The sequence below is a fragment of the Astatotilapia calliptera genome, chromosome 3 (genome assembly GCF_964374335.1).
Source record: "Astatotilapia calliptera chromosome 3, fAstCal68.1, whole genome shotgun sequence".
In the NCBI taxonomy this organism is placed as follows: domain Eukaryota; kingdom Metazoa; phylum Chordata; class Actinopteri; order Cichliformes; family Cichlidae; genus Astatotilapia; species Astatotilapia calliptera.
In genome coordinates, this window is record NC_137424.1 from 24,826,562 (window position 1) to 24,844,989 (window position 18,428).

At 40.8% G+C, this 18,428-nt stretch overlaps 1 protein-coding gene across 3 annotated transcripts in view; it reads left to right on the plus strand.

The window, feature by feature from the left end:
- The window catches only part of adam19a (ADAM metallopeptidase domain 19a), a 104,492-nt gene that overhangs the window by 29,490 nt on the left and 56,574 nt on the right, over positions 1-18,428 (plus strand). The window contains exons 3-5 of one of the 3 annotated variants that reach the window (XM_080299761.1): positions 2,247-2,323; positions 12,388-12,516; positions 15,075-15,156. In XM_080299761.1, the coding sequence (XP_080155887.1) occupies positions 2,247-2,323; positions 12,388-12,516; positions 15,075-15,156 (288 nt within the window). The remainder of the gene's footprint in view (positions 1-2,246; positions 2,324-12,387; positions 12,517-15,074; positions 15,157-18,428) is intronic. The other 2 variants (XM_026158285.2, XM_080299762.1) reach the window with 2 other exon arrangements.

The window sequence follows — 18,428 nt, forward strand, 5'->3', positions numbered from 1 at the left end:
TTAGTTTGTTTCTTTATTCCACTTTTGAACAGTGGTACTCAGTCGGGACATATTTGGTAAATGCAAATTATTTACACGGCAGTGCACTTCAGGCATAAATCTAGACCCCTAGATAAAACATTATTGGTCATTCCCACGACCCACAGCTTTACCGTGTTCCAGCAAAGTATCCAGTAGCAGTGACAACTCCTCCACAGTAGCAGGTGGGATTTTTCTGTTTTGAGGACGGCTCCTTTTACCTTTCAATATGGATGGTCTGTTTATGTTTTGATCAAGAGCCTTTTTTGGGCAGCTGAAGAGGAGAAGTATTATGGCCAACCTCTGGTCATATTACCCAGCAAAACCCAGTATGCATGTTCATCTGTAACAGTCCTTGTGCCACGGATCCGCACAGTTGCTTCTACATTAAACAGAAGAACAGTGACGTGGGTGCAGGTCTCCGCGACTCCGGCCATACAGCTGCAGTGGGCGGCTTCAACCTTCCCTGTGGTGCTCACAGTGACCCATGACTGCAATGCTGGTTCATTCAGTCTTTGAAAGTTGTCATGTATTTAATATATATTCTTAATGCTTATTTGCTGGTTATATTGTTTTATGTATAGGCCTTTATAAACCAGGCCCAGAGGTGACAAAGAACTAGGTCGCAGGCTGACAGGAAACTGCATGCTTTTGCAGAGCATATGAGGTGCAGACAGAAAGTGAAACTAAGCAGAGTGTTTGATTGAAACTTAAAGTGTGCGTGACGTCTAGAGAAAGTATATAACAATCAAGCTGGCTGCTGCTGCTTTAGACTTGAGCTGGTGTCTCTGTGTGCTCAGTCTCCTTTTCCGGAAATGTAAAATAAAGATCATTATTTGAGTTAGACCACTTTGAGCCATGAGTTTTTCTTCGCCGCCAAAAGTGGGAGTGCAGGACCTGAAACACACGCAAAGTTCATTTAAAGACAAGAACTATGAGCAAAGGCCGACACAAATGTGTTTTATCTACTTTATCATAACTGTAACAAAGTGTTTAGAAAGTTAGCACATACATGTAATTTTTCATTTCTTTATGTGTCCATCTATAGAACGCTGCATGTTATAGTGTAAATATGCCTGTTATCTCTCAGAAACCTGCCTGCAGAAAATGAACCTAAAGTATGTAATGCAAGGATGTAATCACTTTCAAGATGGAGAAAGCATAAAGTGACAATTATGAATCACTTAATATGATAAGGAGATTCTGCAGGTCATTAATCAATGTATAAAACTAAAATAAAATGTATTTTTGTGACACAGGATACAAACATGGAAGCAAGATGTATAATTAGAATTATTTATAATAAATATGAATAAATCATTGCCATTTCTTTAACCATAAAGAAAAATTAAATCCTCCAGGACAATGTTACATCAATGCACAGAACTCACTATGTTTTCCATCTAACAGAGCCTCCACATGTTCTCACTGTAATTTCCCCCTCATGAGTGAATTTATGCTGCACTAATTTGAATGTTCGGGGGAAAATCAAATGCATTTCACTCGCAGTACTCAAGCTGACTTACCTTTGTTTGAATGACGACTTGTACACGCTGACTCCACAGACAAGGTACGAAATATGTCAGGCTATGCCAATAGCGGTTGGTCTTCAGGGTTTCTACTCCATGGCCGTATTTCATACTGGTCCACATTTTCTGCAAGTACTGCCGCTTCACCTCTGGACGCAATTGGTCTCTATATAGTTGATTCTCTTTTGAGCTGCTTTTAAGTATCTTTCTTGTATTCGTCGTTCCAACACAGTGTGTTTGTTTTGATTGTGGACCCGGAAAATGGCGCCGCGCTCCCACAATGCATTGCGGCGTCAACTCCAAAGGCCTATAGTTCCAAGAAGATGGAGAAAATGCCAGGTCAGCTGAGGAGATATATGGTCTCCTCAGCTGAACTGGAAAAAATGTTCATGCATTTGTGTCATCGCGTTTAGATTATTGTAATGCCCTGTTTACCAGCTTGGACAAATCATCTCTCTCGCCTCCAAGCCATACAAAATGCACCGGCAAGGCTACTAACATGTTCTAGCAATCAGAGATGTTTTTTCATTCATATAGCACTATTGTAATCATACTGACCACTATAAACTTCAGGCACTTTATCTACCTCTAATTCATAGTAGATTTAAAATCACAAGTTAACCCAATAGGCATGGCTTTGAATAGTGAAAAGAAGACAAAGCACCTGGAGCTAACCCAGTTTTCATCATGACCTTACAGGAGGAATATCCAGTCAGAGGAAAGATCTTGCTCTCGTCCAGTGACCTCCAGCTGGTGCTACAAGTGGAACATAATCAGTAAGTTCTCATGTCAGCCTAATCTCTCATATATCCTTCTGTGCCTCTGATGTTATTGGTACACAGTGCTATCTGGTTGACTGCTGTCCATTTGTTGTCTAGCTGTTTTATTTATTTATTTTTTTGCTTGCCTTTGGTTTATTATCTGAATAATTAGACGGCTAAGATTTAATGGGCCTGTTAGTGGTCTTTTGCTCTGATGACTCTAGATCTTGGTAAACACAAATGAATTCTACTCCAGAGGTCCAGCAATATCAGCTGTCACCAGTGCCTCTAGTTACCTTTACTTCTGGTTGCTCAGGTGTCTTTGACTTAGCCAGAAAGAAGTCAACCTGGAGCCAGCTAGGGTTACCTTTTCTGTGCTCAACACACACTGCCTCACCAGCACTCATTTTTCCTTGTGACTTGCCGTCACTCCATCACACCCTCTGTCAGTCTGGTGCTGATGCACACTAAAATCAAATCAAATCAATTTATTTATATAGCACTTTTCACAGGATAAAAACCACAAAGTGCTTCACAGTAATATAAAACAGAAATACATAAAATACATTAATAATAAAACACACAGCACAAATCTAATTAAAAGTAGTCTTAATACCAAATAATAACTAGAAAAGGTTGCATTTCCTGTGAAAATGCAGTGTGAATGCTGTGTATAAATATTTTTATTTATCAAAAGTACTACAAAATAGCAGAAATACTATTATTTAGCAGAAATACTATAACATAGCAGAAGTACTATGATTTGTCACAAATACTACCATTTAGCACAAATACTATAATTTAAAACAAATACAGTGGAACCCCGACTTAAAAAATTAATTTGTTCCAGAGGGTCTTTTGTAAGTCAAAATTTTCGTAAGTCGAAGCACCTTTTTCCATCGCCTTTTGAGTGAGATGATGCTGGCTGAAGATGAGGTTCTTGGTGGAGGAGGAGTGGCAGTTTTCTATTTTATCTATTTCGTAACGTGGACATTTTGCCATACCACGGGCAGAAATTTCCTACCCTCAAACAAATGTAAGTCATGGCCAAACGGTAATAGGTAAGAAAAAAATTGTTGACTCATGAGCGTCAGGAGTGTCTGAAGATATATTGACACAAGCCTCATGTCTTAACTTCGTTTCGTTAAGGAGACATGACAATTAGAAAATGTGTCTCATTGGAGAATTCCAGCGCTGATTTTGAACAAAGTGTCCATTGAGTTTCTATGGAGAGTTTTCAGACTTTGTGCTGCTCTGAGTAGATTTTCCAAAAATCTCTAACTCCCACAACAATGATAGTGACATTTTCTGAAAGCCATAGAAAATACCTATGTTTTGATGTGAAATTGGTGAGGGTACAGAAAAAAAAACATGGCTCAGCCCAGCAAGCAAAGCTGGTGATCACACTGATAATGTTGTCCCATTCAGTAAAATGGGCCAAAAATGACATAAAAAGCTTAATATCTGAAAAAGTATAAAAGTTATGTGCACCAAAAGATATAGCACGCTTCACCTCTTTTTAGCACAATTTTCAGCCTCTTCTGCTCTTTTCAGCACAATTTTCAGGTTCTGTCTGTCTACTCTGTCTTTGCTGCACAGCTGCCTCTTCTCTCATTCTCTCCCTCTCTCTCGCCTGTCGCTACTAAAATCATGAAACTAATCAGTGATCAGCTGATCGGCTTTTCTCTCATGTTTGTTTATCGCCCACTTTGCGCCAGAAAGAGGAAACCAGCGGATGTCGCGCTAAACAACAGCAGCACGTTTAAGCTTGATCAGCTGTTGTTAGAATTTATTTGATATTCATTTCTAGTATCAGCTGATGTTTGCTGGAGCCACAGCTGTAAAAGCTGTTGAACATTATGTCAGTTTGGATATCCTAGTGAGAGGGAAACGTGAAGATGAAACCAGGAGATGTCCTTACTGAATAATCAGAGCTGAACAGGTGATGGAGAAACAGGTTTACCTTTTAGGTGACATAAATGAGTTGAAGGGAAGTTATGAACTGTTTCTGAGAGACAAATAACACCAGGATCCTTTTTTAGGTAGCTGACAGCTGGTAACTGTGCAGGGGCGGGTCTAGCAAAATCTTTGCCAGGGGCCAGGTAGGGCATTTACAGGACAAGGGGGGCGCAAAGAAATAATTTTCTTTCTTATTCTCATTTAAAATATCTAGCTTTTATTAAATGATTATGTGGATCGGATCTTTCAACCAAAGTTTTTATAATAATGTACGAAATTGACTGTAGATCATTGTCAGTCAATCAGAACGCTGTGTAAAAATAACAAAAAACAAAAAGGTGCATGCAAAACATTTCTTTACTCCCAAGAAAATCAATCTGCTACACTGTTTACTTTAAACCACTCCAAATTTAAATGGTAAATTCTAAATTGTGCCTTGTCTTTATCCCCTGAGACTTAAGCATATATTTATTTTCTTACTTCTTTTATTTCTATTTATTAGTTTTTTGGCTGTGATGTACCTGCAGCCTCGTCCTCTCGTCTCTCTGTATGCTGCGCTGCATATAGGAGAGATCAAAATACAGTTTACTATGATTAGCGCCTTGACCTGAATTTTAAAAATATTTGGCAAAAAGCACTATGCTGCTAAAAAAGGAAAAATAAATATTTGCAAAATATCTGGATAAATATTTATTTTACGTGTTTGATGTGTGTGGCGGGGCGTGGTCTGCAGTGCTGCTGCAGGGGAGGCGGACCCACCTGAGCGGCATCTGCAATCACGCCTCTCCGGCTTAGAGACTCTCAGCTGTTGTGTTGGTGTGTCGGGCTGTGTGGGTCAATAAAGAAATGCTACAAAGTGTGTTCATGCAAACATCGCCATGTCTGCCGTGGTACAATGGGACTTCTGCTCCTGAACCTGTGCGCACAGCATCTGCAAATCGGGGCTGTACGAAGTCACTTCATCTTTACGCAAGACTGTAAGCTGTCATCTGTGAGGAGCGAGCGGTGTTTGTTTTTACCGTAGTTCATGGTGGAGAATAGCTGCTCTGCTGCGTTTTGCTCCCTGTAGCCGTATGAATGGCAAACTGCACTCATTGGCAGCGGCATAGGCACACTTAAAATTTCTTCTGAAATTTTCGCTTTCTAGTTTTTTGTCACATTTCCAACCCACTTCCTTTATCCAGTCTTGTGACCGGCAAAAGTGACCCAAAATGGGCACTCTAGGTGTAGTTACTGTTTGTTTGTGTATTTTTAAGTCGTTTTAAACCTTGTGATCAACAAAAAGTAAGAGTAAAACAAGAACTGACTGCATTGCAGTCAGGGCAGGAGCAGGAGCTTCGCTCATGCGCGATTTATTTGCAGTTTGGACCTATAGGTGTGAGCATCTCCTGCTCTGACAGCAGCTCGGGTGGACTTCTGCGTGAGGACTATCTGCCACCTGTGAGCCCAACTGACAGTAAGAGCGATACTTGCTTCCACGTCAAAAAGTCGTCATAAGTCTCCCGATAAGACCAGAAAAAGTCGCCAGATTTGTCGCTAGTCGCTTTTTAGAAAAAAGTTACTAAGGGGGTTTGAAAACTCGCTAAATATAGCGACAAAGTCGCTAAGTTGTCAACACTGCGGCACTGTCTGCCGACTTGCAGTTTTAAGGCTCAGGGAAACGAGCCCGCCAGCACTCTCTAGCGGCTGCGACCACTGGCGATAAGGAAAGGCTGCTTTTCATAGAGGACTCGCTTGGGGAGATGTCTTCTGGTTGACGCCAGCTCCCAGAAGAGCCTCGGGAACTCTCGTGTGATCTTTGGATACCTTCAGAATGGATTATTATTTAATCTGAAAAATTCTGTTAGATTTCCCACTTACCACTACAGGGAGCCCAAGTACCACCAGTGGTACGTGTATCACAGTTTGAGAACCAATGATCTAGACATAAAATTAAAGTTTTGATAACTCTAAAATCTGAACACAGAAAATAATTGGCTAGGACCTGTAGATCTGCCTTAGCAGTGATTGAATGTAATGGATAAGTGGCTGGATATCTGGCTGCTTTACACATTACAATCAATAAATACAGAGAACCAGATTTTAAAGGGGGAAGAGGACCCATACAGTCTATTCTAGATGAGAGTACTCTTAAAAAAGGTGTTTGACTTCACTGAGAATGCTTGTCTAGCACAGCACAGAAAGTCTAAGATCAGGCAACAAAGGAGGTTTGAATTACAGGGTGGGCCATTTATATGAATACACCGTAATAACATGGGAATGGTTGGTGATATTAAAGTCCTGTTTGTGGCACATTAGTATATGTGAGGGGGCAAACTCGTCAAGATGGGTGGTGACCATGGTGGCCATTTAGAAGTCGGCCATCTTGGTTACAACTTTTGTTTTTTAAATAGGAAGAGGGCCATGTGACACATCAAACTTATTGGTAATGTCACAAGAAAAACAATGGTGTGCTTGGTTTCAACGTAACTTTATTCTTATGCACCCTTACAAACTCCAGCTACTGCAGCATCTTAACGAGGATGACCCAGATCGGCGCACAGAATTTGCAGAATGGGCAAAACAAAAATTGGAACAGGAACAGGAATCATGCAGAAGATTGTGTTCAGTGATGAGGCAAACTTTTATGTGAATGGTGAAGTTAACAAACAAAACCACCGCTATTGGTCTGACACTAACCCACATTGGATGGATCCCTCCAAGACTGTTGGAACAACAAAAGTGATGGTTTGGTGTGGTATATGGGGTACAACGATAGTGGGCCCATTCTTCATCAATGGAAACCTCAAGGCCACTGGATATTTGAAATTGCTACATGATGATGTGTTTCCCTCTTTGTGCACTGAAGCTTGCACGTTCCCTGAGTTTTTCCAGCAAGATGGTGCACCACCACATTATGGGTGCCAGGTCCGAGCATTCCTAGATGAACAGTTTCCTGGAAAGTCGATTGGTCGTCGTGGACCAGTTGAATGGCCCCCAAGGTCTCCAGATCTGACCCCCTTAGACTTTTATCTTTGGGGTAATCTGAAGGCAATTGTCTATGGTGTGAAGATACGAGATGTGTAGCACCTGAAACTATGGATACTGGATGCCTGTGCTGGCATTTCTCCTGCGGTGTTGCTATCAGTTTGTGAAGAGTGGGAGAAGAGGGTTGCATTGACAATCCAACACAATGGGCAGCACATTGAACACATTTTATAAGTGGTGAGAAACTCACCACCCATCTTGAGGGGTTTGTCCCCTCACATATACTAGTGCCACAAACAGGACTTTAATATCACCAACCATTCCCATTTTATTATGGTGTATCCATATAAATGGCCCACCCTGTACTATGTCTTCTAATGATACTGCCTAGGGGAAGTATGTATAATGTAAACAGAATTGGTCCTAGCACTGAACCCCGTGGAACGCCATAATTGACCTTAGTGTGTGAAGAGGACTCTCTATTTACATGTACAAATTGGAGTCTATTAGATAGATATGATACAAACCACTGCAGCGCACTACCTGTAATACCTACAACATGTTCTAATCGCTCTAATAGGATATTATGGTCGACAGTATCGAACGCTGCACTAAGGTCTAGCAGGACAAGCACAGAGATGAGTCCACTGTCAGAGGTCATAAGAAGATCATTTGTAACCTTCACTAAAGCTGTTTCTGTGCTGTGATGAGCTCTGAAACCTGACTGAAACTCTTCAAATAAACCATTCCTCTGCAGATGATCTGTTAGCTGTTTGAAACTACTCTTTCAATGATTTTTGATATGAAAGGAAGGTTGGAGATTGGCCTATAATTAGCTAAGACTGCTGGGTCTAGAAATGCTTTTTGAGTAAAGGTTTAACTACAGCCAGCTTGAAGGCCTGTGGTACATAGCCGATTATTAGAGATAGGTTGATCATATTTAAGATCGAAGAATTAATTAATGGCAGGACTTCTTTGAGCAGTTTTGTAGGAATGGGGTCTAAAAGACACGTTGATGGTTTGGAGGAAGTAATTATAGAAGTTAACTCAGAAAGATCAGTTGGAGAAAAAGAGTCTAACTTAACATCAATGGTACTAAGAGTAGCTGTAGATAATATTACATCTGTGGGATGATTATTGGTAATTTTTTCTCTAATGATAAAAATTTTATTTGTGAAGAAGTTCATGAAGTCATTACTAGTTAACGTTAAAGGGATGGTTGGCTCAACAGAGCTCTGACTTTTTGTCAGCCTGGCTACAGTGCTGAAGAGAAACCTGGGGTTGTTCTTATTTTCTTCAATCAGTGATGAATAAGATAAGATAACCTTTATTAGTCCCACACGTGGGAAATTTGTTTTGTCACAGCAGGAAGTGGACAGTGCAAAAGTTATGAAGCAAAAATTAGAATATAATAAGAATAAATACAGTACACAACTGTACAGAATAGAATAAAATACTATATACAGTAGAATAAAATAGAATAAAATATACAATAGGATAAAAATAGAATACAAATGCTGTATACAACTGAGTAAAAATACGATGCCAGAAAAGAGTATTGCACTTAGTGTTATTGGACATGTGTGGATGTGTGTGTTTGATCAGTTGAAGTCTTGAAGTTGGAGTCTGACAGCAGTGGGGAGGAAAGACCTGCAAAATCTCTCTGTCCCACACCGTGGGTGCCGCAGCCACTGAAGGAGCTGCTCATTGCTGTCACATTCTCCTGCATGGGGTGGGAGATGTTGTCCAACAGGGATGACAGCTTAGCCACCATTCTCCTGTCACTCACCACCTCCACTGGGTCCAGAGGGCATCCTAGGACAGAGCTGGCCCTTCTGATCAGCCTGTTCAGTCTCTTCCTATCCCCGGCAGAGATGCTGCCATCCCAGCAGACCACACCGTAAAAGATGGCTGAGGCCACCACAGAGTCATAGAAGGTCTTTAGAATAGTAAGATGTTCTGGCTTTGCAGAGGGCTTTCTTATAAAGCAAACAAAGGCTAAATGATGATCCTCTAAATTTGTGACACGCCATTTCTTCTCCAGCTTACGGGTTATCTGCTTTAGGCTATGCGTTTGAGAATTATACCACGGAGTCAGGTACATCTGTTTTGAGGCCTTAGTTTTCACAGGAGCTACAGTATCCAGAGTCGTACGTAGTGAGGAGGTAAAATTATTAACAAGATAATCGACCTCCGTTGGAGTAGCGTTCAGATAGCTGCTCTGCTCTATGTTGGTACAGGTCATTGAAGATGATAACAGTGAGTGGATTATATTCTTAAACTTAGTTACAGCGCTTTCAGAAAGACATCTACTGTGATAAAGTCTACTCTCCACTGCTGTGTATTCAGTTATTGTAAATGTAAATGTTATCAGGAAATGATCAGACAGGAGAGGGTTTTCAGGAAACGCTGTTAATGTTACGTTTCTATTTCATATGTTAACACAGTGGTTAACCTGTAGATCCTATTTTTCTAGGCCCCCCTTTTGTTTTACAAGACAAATGTCCCCCCCCCGCACACACACGCACACACAAACACGTCCTCCAACCACACACACCCATATTTTTCTCCATTGTGGTTTATTTCACACCTCAAACATTTAGCATTTAGTAGACAATTAAGTAAATACAAGTAAAAAGGAATAAATTACAGGTAGTAAGAAAATAAACTACTAACTTGTTTATGCTACATTCACACCTACACGGGTATTTTTGAAAACGCAGCTGTTTCGTCCACACGTAAATGAATTGCAGAATGGCAGATAGTCAGATTAACAGTATTTTGTCTCTATCTTCAGGTTTTACACGCTTACATACACACACCCAGTTACTGTCCCTCCATTTAGAAAGGCAGAGGCGTCATGATGTAATTATTTTATGTGTAGTTGTTTTTTTTCCTGTGTAATAATATTCAACATTGCTATCTATACATTTTTCGAAAAATGCCTCTCTGTGGAAATTGGTTTAAAAACACAAAAAACTGTTTGTCCGTGATTTGAATCGAGGGAACAAATCGTGGCAGGATCAGCCTGATATTATTTGTATCCCACTGTAACTTTACTGTATAAAGAGCTAACGTCTCCAAAATGTCAGGAGTAGTTGGTCATTACAACAAGTGTTTGTGAACTAAAAATCAAGAATGTGGGATCCTGTTTGTCCGTGATTTGAAGAGCCCAGCGTGTGATCCCGACGAAGGGAAAAGCAATTCTGCAGGGGAGACCTACCTTGGCACTTGTGCAGGTGAAACCAAAGGGAAGATATGCTTCACCATATTTTCTAGTCTTTGGCTTAGAATGAAGTTGGTTTGGAAATATACTCAGCGATGCTTCATCTCCTGCTTTGTGTTTGTGTGGGAGCCCCGTCAAAAACCTGTCAATTATGCTATTATTTACTTGTATGTTATTAAATTTTTTTTCCCCTTTTCATACTGCGCCTCCCCTGCAATGGCTCTGTGCCCCCCCTAGGGGGCGGGCTCCACACTTTGGGAAGGTCAGAGTTAACACAAGATCTAGAGTGTGATTAAAGTGGTGGGTGGGTTCTTTTACAGTTTGAGAGAAGCCAATTGAGTCTAATAACAGATTAAATGCCATGTTGAGGCTGTCATTTTTAGCATCTACATGGATTAAAATCACCCATAATAATTATTTTATCTGAGCTTAGCACTAAATCAGATAAAAAGTCTGAGAAATCAGACAGAAACTCTGTGTAAAGCCCAGGTGGACGATAGATGGCATTGGTGGGGACGGATGATTCAACCACCGAACCCTGCCCTGTTTCTTTTTTTCCACCCTTTTTATGTTTTCTTCTTGATAAAAAAAAGAAGAGAAATATACTTGCCTACATATGCTATTCTACAAGCTTTTAAACCATTAAAAATTACAATTAGTAATTTATAGTTGTATATGTGAATTATATAATGTTAAATTACTATTAAACAAATGACTGACTAAGTATTTTAGGCTTTAGTTTACTTCAGCCATATTCCATATAAATCAGATATCATACAAAAGCAAAAATAGCTTCAAATACAGTCATAACAATAAAAGAATATGACTTTAAGGACTTAACAACATTACTTCAGCTATAGTACACCAACATCTCTGATACATTAGCACTAAGGGAACACTGAATGACCCGGTGGTTTTTGTCCATAAAACTACTCATCTAAGATTACCATAAAGTAAAAGATCTCTCAGCAACATTATGCAACATTTTAGGCACTATTGCCCCTATCAAATCAGTGAGCTGGGATGTTTTCTTCTAAACATGAACTACTGTTACAGCAACAGACATGGACTACTGGTGCCCCACACAACAACTCAATGTCCACTATGTGAAGGAGCCAAACACATGCCTGCTCCTCTCGTTAATCTGTAGCACCAAAACATCAGTCAGGTACCAGTTACCTTGCCTCTTCACCTCTGTCCGAGCTACAACATGGCAGAGCTGCCTCTGTCACCTGATAAATAACAGTGAGACATTCCACATACATGCAGTCACACATGTGCTTCAGATACAGTAATGAACCAATAGGTCATCATCCAATTTCACGTGTGATCTTGTATCATCATTACTCTCTAAGCTTTGTGCTGGTTCTTCTGTCATCTGACAAATAGGACATACATGACAATAAGAATAAAATGGGTAGCTGCTTCAGTGTTTCTGTCAATTTGTGCAGATCTTGCCTCATCTGTAATGTTTGTAGGGTGAGTGCATTTTTAAAACAATTTGTGCAAACTGCACTACAAGGTGGAATATTTGCAAAATCATGCCTACCTCATGATATTTTGTCTCAAAAATTAACCCTATGAATATGTCAGTGCCATTAGGATGAAATTATTGTGTCACCAACATTTTAACATTAGACATATAATTTTAACAGCCTCTGTAAACTAATATCCTGGCTTGCTCAAGGCTGCCGTTTTCTCTGACAGTTTCAATCAAAATTAGAAATGCTACTCTGAGACTGAGATAACTAATAGTGCTGCCTGTGGTGCAGTCAGTTTCCAAAACACGTTATTCATTGTTACAATTTTAGACTGTGGGCCAAAGCCTAGCATAGCCTGTAACGTTATTATGACGGAGACATTTTATGAGTGAACTTGACTTTAAATGACTTACAGGTTTCTTTGAAAAGTGCTTTCTTATATCCAGGTTCTTCCTTTTTGTGGCATCCTCCTCTCCTCCTTGGAGGGCCTTGCAGCGCAGGCTTGCCGCTGCTAAAACTAAACAGAGCTCCCTGAGAGGCACAGCCAATCACATTGGCCATATTTGTCACATGAGGTAGGACTCCAGTAGCGAACGTAATTTAACTCTTTCTGCACCGCTAGGTGAATGAGATGTTGACAGATCTTTTTTTTTCTTTCTATCGGGTTTGTTTTTCTTTACTCAAAGAGATCAAATTATTGGTGGGGACAATTCAATAATCGTTGGATATTGGTAGGGACATGTCCCTTCCGTCCATGCCAAATCTACGCCCTTGGATGATAACAAATAAGACTGGTTTCTGAGTTTTACAGCTGGGGTGGACAATGTTAAGCATCAGGCTTTCAAATTAATTAAAAGTCTGTCTTGGTCTTTCATTAATTAATAGGCTGGTGTGAAAAATTGCTGCCACACCGCCCTCTCGGCCTGTGCTTCGAGATTTCTGGTAGTTAGAATGACTAGGGGGTTTTTGATTCATTTAAACTGACATACTCATCCTGCTGCAACCAGGTTTCTGTAAGGCAGAGTAAATCGATTTGCTGATCAATTATTAAGTCATGTACTAACAGAGACTTGGAGGAGAGAGACCTAATATTTAATAATACACATTTCACTGTTTTACTCTTTGGTTCAGATGTGGATACTTTATTGTTCTTTCTTTGTGATTTTTTTTATGTTTAAGTTTGTTGCTGGTTTTTAGTTTGTTTTTTGTCTGTTTAGGAGCTGACACAGTCTCAGTGGAGATGGGTTTTTTGGGGGAGTAGCAGGAGGAGAGAAGCTGCAGAAAGGCGTGTAAGACTGCAACTCTGCTTCCTGGTCCCAACTCTGGATAGTCATATTTTGGGGTTTTTAATAAATTTGTCCATATTTCTAGAAATGAGAGCTGCTCCATCCAAAGTGGGATGGATGCCGTCTCTCCTAACAAGACTCGGTTGTCTACAGAAGGTTTGCCAATTATCTATGAAGCCCACATCGTTTTCTGGACACCACTCAGACAGCCAGAAATTTAAGGAGAACATGCTGCTAAACATGTCACTCCTGGTCTGATTGGGGAGGGCACCAGAGAAAACTACAGAGTCCAACATTGTTTTGACAAAGTTACATACGATTCAATATTGATTTTAGTGACCTCCGATTGGCGTAACCGGGTGTCATTACTGCCGACGTGAATTATGATTTTACTGAATTTACGTTTACCCTTAGCCAGCAGTTTTAAATTTCCCTCAATGTCGCCTGCTCTGGCCCCTGGAAGACAATTGACTATGGTTGCCGGTGTCTCTAGCTTCACATGTCTGAGAACAGAATCACCAATTACCAGAGTTTGACCCCCGGCGGGTGTGTCGCCGAGTGGGGAAAAACGGTTAGACACATGAACGGGTTGGTGGTGTACCTGGGGCTTCTGTTTAAGACTATGCTTCCTCCTCACCGTCACCCAGCCACCCTCTTTCCCCAGCTGCTTGGGGTCTGCCGGGGAACAGCTAGCGGGGCCTACACTATCTTCGGCTGCAGCAGCTACAGGGGCCTGGCTAGCTACAGGTGAATGAAGCCGAGTCTCTAATTCAGTAATCCTGGCCTCCAGAGCTGCAAATATGCTACATTTGTTACAGATATCATTACTGCTAAAGGAGGCCGAGGAGTAACTAAACATCTGACACAATGAGCAGGAAAGTGCAGGAGGGACAGGTGAAGTAGCCATGGTGCTAGTGAGTCGGCTACGAGCTAAGCTAAGCTAGCGAAACAGTACAGACACAGCGAGTGAATACGTTGGCTATAAATTAGGTAGTGACTACACAGAAACTGTGCTTCGGATGAAACGTGAAAATTATACTATGAAAAATGAATGTATATAAAAGTTTTTAATTAAATTGCTAAGCAGATAAGCTACTCAAAAACACCACTGTGTTTGAGCAGGAACAGGAAGTGATACTCTACCGCAGAGAGAGCGAACACGAAGTGACAGTGCTACCAAGAGTTAGGAGCGATCCTTTTCAGTTTTTTCTTTCATCATCTCCAACTCTCTTTGCTGTTTAAATCTCTCATAGTTCAGCTGTAATGAAAATTCTTTCTGCTATTCAAATGTTAAGTTTGTGATTGCTGATACAAGTGTGTTTGGTAAAACCTTACCTTTAGTTCAAACCAAAATCCTTGCAGTGTTTTAATAGTTAAAACATTGAAATCCTGCCTCCAAGTATGGTTCCTGCAGGAAGACTGTGTGGATAGGGTCAATTCAGTAAAAATCTGTCACCAACCTTGACTTATCAAAGGATTATTAGCGAGTTCATTTAACTACATGTGTCTCAGATTTTGTGTGTCACTATCATTTTCTGTAGCACAGTTATGTGCTTTGGTCTCCTAAAATCCCCTGCTATATTCCAGTGTCTCATTCACATTCTTTTTGTACACATTGTTTTGTTGGTATAAACAATTATTAATTTTCACATATAAAGAGTGAAAAAAAGTTTATGACAAGAAAGTATTCTGTGTGATCTTGGCTTCAGGTTGTGTTTGATTTGCTGTCTGCCACTGATGCTGACACTTGCATTCAAAAGGGATTTTAAAAAATTAGGTATTTTATAATTACTTACACTTTCCTCTGTTTCTCTTTCTCTCCCCCCCCCTCCCCCCCTCTCTCTCAGTGAGCTTTTGGGTCAAGACTTTACAGAGACATACTACACAGAGGATGGGAAACCTGTTACTCTTACTAATCACAATTACACTGTAAGTATAAAGAAACAAGAAGGGGTAGATGCCTAAGAAAATTTCAGTTATATTATCAATCTATTCAGGCTAACTCATCTTAAAGAATTTCCTGATTGTAACATAAACTCAATTTATGTGCTCTAAACTTGGGTCTCTGTTTGTGAAGTTCATTGTTCCAAAAAGCAGGCAGATCAGTTCCCTCTCTTCATAGAATGATTCTTTTAACCCAGATTTTTGAGATAAAACTATATAAACAAACAGACTCTGGTAATGGTGCTAAAGTACTGAAACTTGTTTACTTCCTAATGCTAGCTGTTTCTATTTGAAGGGCAGTCTGAGATTATAGGAGAGCGAGAGGGTGAGATCACTTTACTTTGGTATGTTTGAATTTGTGTATTTTTAGATTTGACAATGCACGCACTGCTTCCCTTGGACCAGCTGGCGAGCACTGTGAGGGTCATGTTCTTTACTTTTCCAGCGCGTTCAGTACCACCAGGCTGACCCTCCTGGGTGATAAGCTGAGAGTGATGTGGGTGGATGCCTTTCTTGTTTCCTGGATTGTTGATTGTCTGTGATGACACAGTGTACCGGGCTGTGGTTGACTTCTTTGTCACGTGGTGCAAGCAGAATCATCTGCAGGTCAGCGTGACAAAGACCAAAAAAATGATTGTGGACTGTAACCTCTGGTACAATCCAGGGGGTCATTGTGGAGGACTATAAATAGCTCGGAGTACACATAGATAATAAACTGGAGTGGGTTAAAAATACCACTGCATTCTCAAGGAAGGGCCAGAGTCAACTCTATTTTCTGAGGTGGCTGAGAGGGTTCGACTTGGACAAAAAATTGGCCTGGGCATTTTGACTAGAGATTAGCTCACCAGGTATTATAGGAAAAGCCATGAAGCCTAATAAACTTAGACCTACACCATCCTCCCTATTCTGGTATTCTAACCCGTACTTAGTGGAAACCAAAAGACTGCTTTGTTAAGTTAAGCTCCTGAACTATCTATAGGGTGGGCCATTTATATGGATACACCATAATAAAATGGGAATGGTTGGTGATATCAAAGTCCTGTTTGTGGCACATTAGTATATGTGAGGGGGCAAAACCCTCAAGATGGGTGGTGACCATGGTGGCCATTTAGAAGTTGGCCATCTTGGATACAACTTTAGTTTTTTTCAATTGGAAGAGGGCCATGTGACACATCAAACTTATTGGTAATGTCACAAGAAAAACAATGGTGTGCATCTGTGTCTTGTCTCTTCTTGGGTTTGTTTCTCCTACAGATTAACCCTGTGATAGGACTCCTTGAACACTGTACTGCTCCGTTAGAGCTGGGCGATAGAACGATAACGATATGTATTGCGAAATAACTTTTTCTCGATAGAAAAGTTAAACTATTGCGATAGGCCTCATCTCTCTTGTCCTCTTAAAAAAAAAAAACGAACAGCCAATCCAAATTAAGTAGCGCAGAGCCGAACCAATCACAGCCGCAGCGTCACGTCACGTGACTTGTTACATACAGCACAAGTGCCAAGCCACACATGTCAGGGCTCTGTGTGCGGGCAGGCAGAGATGAGGATCCAAATGCAGGACTCGAACACGGAATTGAAACTCAAAAACCTCAGCTTTATTGCTGGCAGGAAAACAAACATGAAGTGATGATGGAACACTGAGACCAAGGACACACAGGCATAATCTGATGGTACGACGCGACACCGAGCATGGGAAAACACAGGGCTTATATACACAGGGTAGTAACGGGGGAATCGGCAACAGGAGGGAGACACAGCTGGGAGAGATCAGGGCTAACGAGACAGGGGGAACAAAGCTGCACACACTAACATCAGACAGGAACAAGAACCTTCAAAGTAAAACAGGAAACAAAACACACTTTACTAAGACACAGACTAGACAGAGACAGACTTGACACTGACCAAAGGCTACTAAATGATAATCATAATCACAACAGTATCAGATCATAAATCATAATATGGAAAAACACCAAGAACCAGAGAAACAAAGGAAAATCCATGATGCAAAAGCACCAAAACATAATGAACTCAAAATACTGGGTCCAACGGACCCAGAACCGTGACAGCACATGTGTATTTGTTTGGGAAGCATATATATATATATATATATATATATATATATATATATATATATATATATATATATATATATATATATATATATATATATATATATATATATATATATATATATATATATATTTTAGGGGTGCAATGATACTCGTATCGATATTGAACCGTTCGATACAGTGCTGTCGGTTCGCTATGCATATGTATCGAACAATACAACATTTTTAATTGATTAACTTTTCTTCTGACGATGCTGTCTGTGTTGAGCGTGGGTGGTGGATCTGCGTTCGACTACTCTGCCTTGGCTGCACTGTCGGGCGCAGATCCATTGAGCGCAGGGCAAGCTAACAAGACAGAAGCTACGCTCGTTGCAACATGGCAAATTGAACCTCCCCCACCCTCATTCAGATCTGGCCTTTGGGACTATTTTGGTCTTCATGTGAAGCATGACCCTGAAGGTAAGCATCTCAGGGACTGTTACGTTCCCCTGAGGGGTCTAGGCGGTGAGGGGGGAGTAACAAAAAGTGACCGGGTTAGAAAAAGGAGTCAAGGAGGCAAAAGGGTTAAATCAACGAGTTTTATTAAAGTAGCTCAACTAAAAAAGACAGACAAGCCGCTATCACCATTTAAGAAAACAAACAAAACTCAGGCGTGGTCAATAAAGTAAAACGTAAGCCAAAAAGAAAGAGAGCAGCTCACTAGCTGCAAACCACAATAACACAGCTCACTAGCTGTAACCACTCACAAACACACTCATGGCACTCTGGCCCAGAGCTCACCTTTCCCTGGGCTTAAATACTTTTAATTACTGATGTGAGTCAGCTGTGTTACAGGGAAAGGTGGCACCTCAGGCAGAAGAAGTGGTGGGACACGCCCACACAGGCACCTTCAGGAGGAGGCCCTGCTAGGGCCGTAACACCCCCTCCCATAAATACAAACCCGTGGTTTCTCAAATGATTATGATAACCAAAAAAACTAATCAAGTCCGTAACCGTCGCATCAACAAATTGCAGGCTTTCCACCTACCAAACCCCATAACAATGGTTAGGCATTGCCTGCGGAAGCTGCCAACCCCATCTCAATGGGTTCAAAATACTTACTGAGGGTGGCCGCAGACCCTCAAAACAATGTCTCATGTGATAGCCAGGGCTTTTTTGAGCCATCACATGTGGAGAACACAGCAG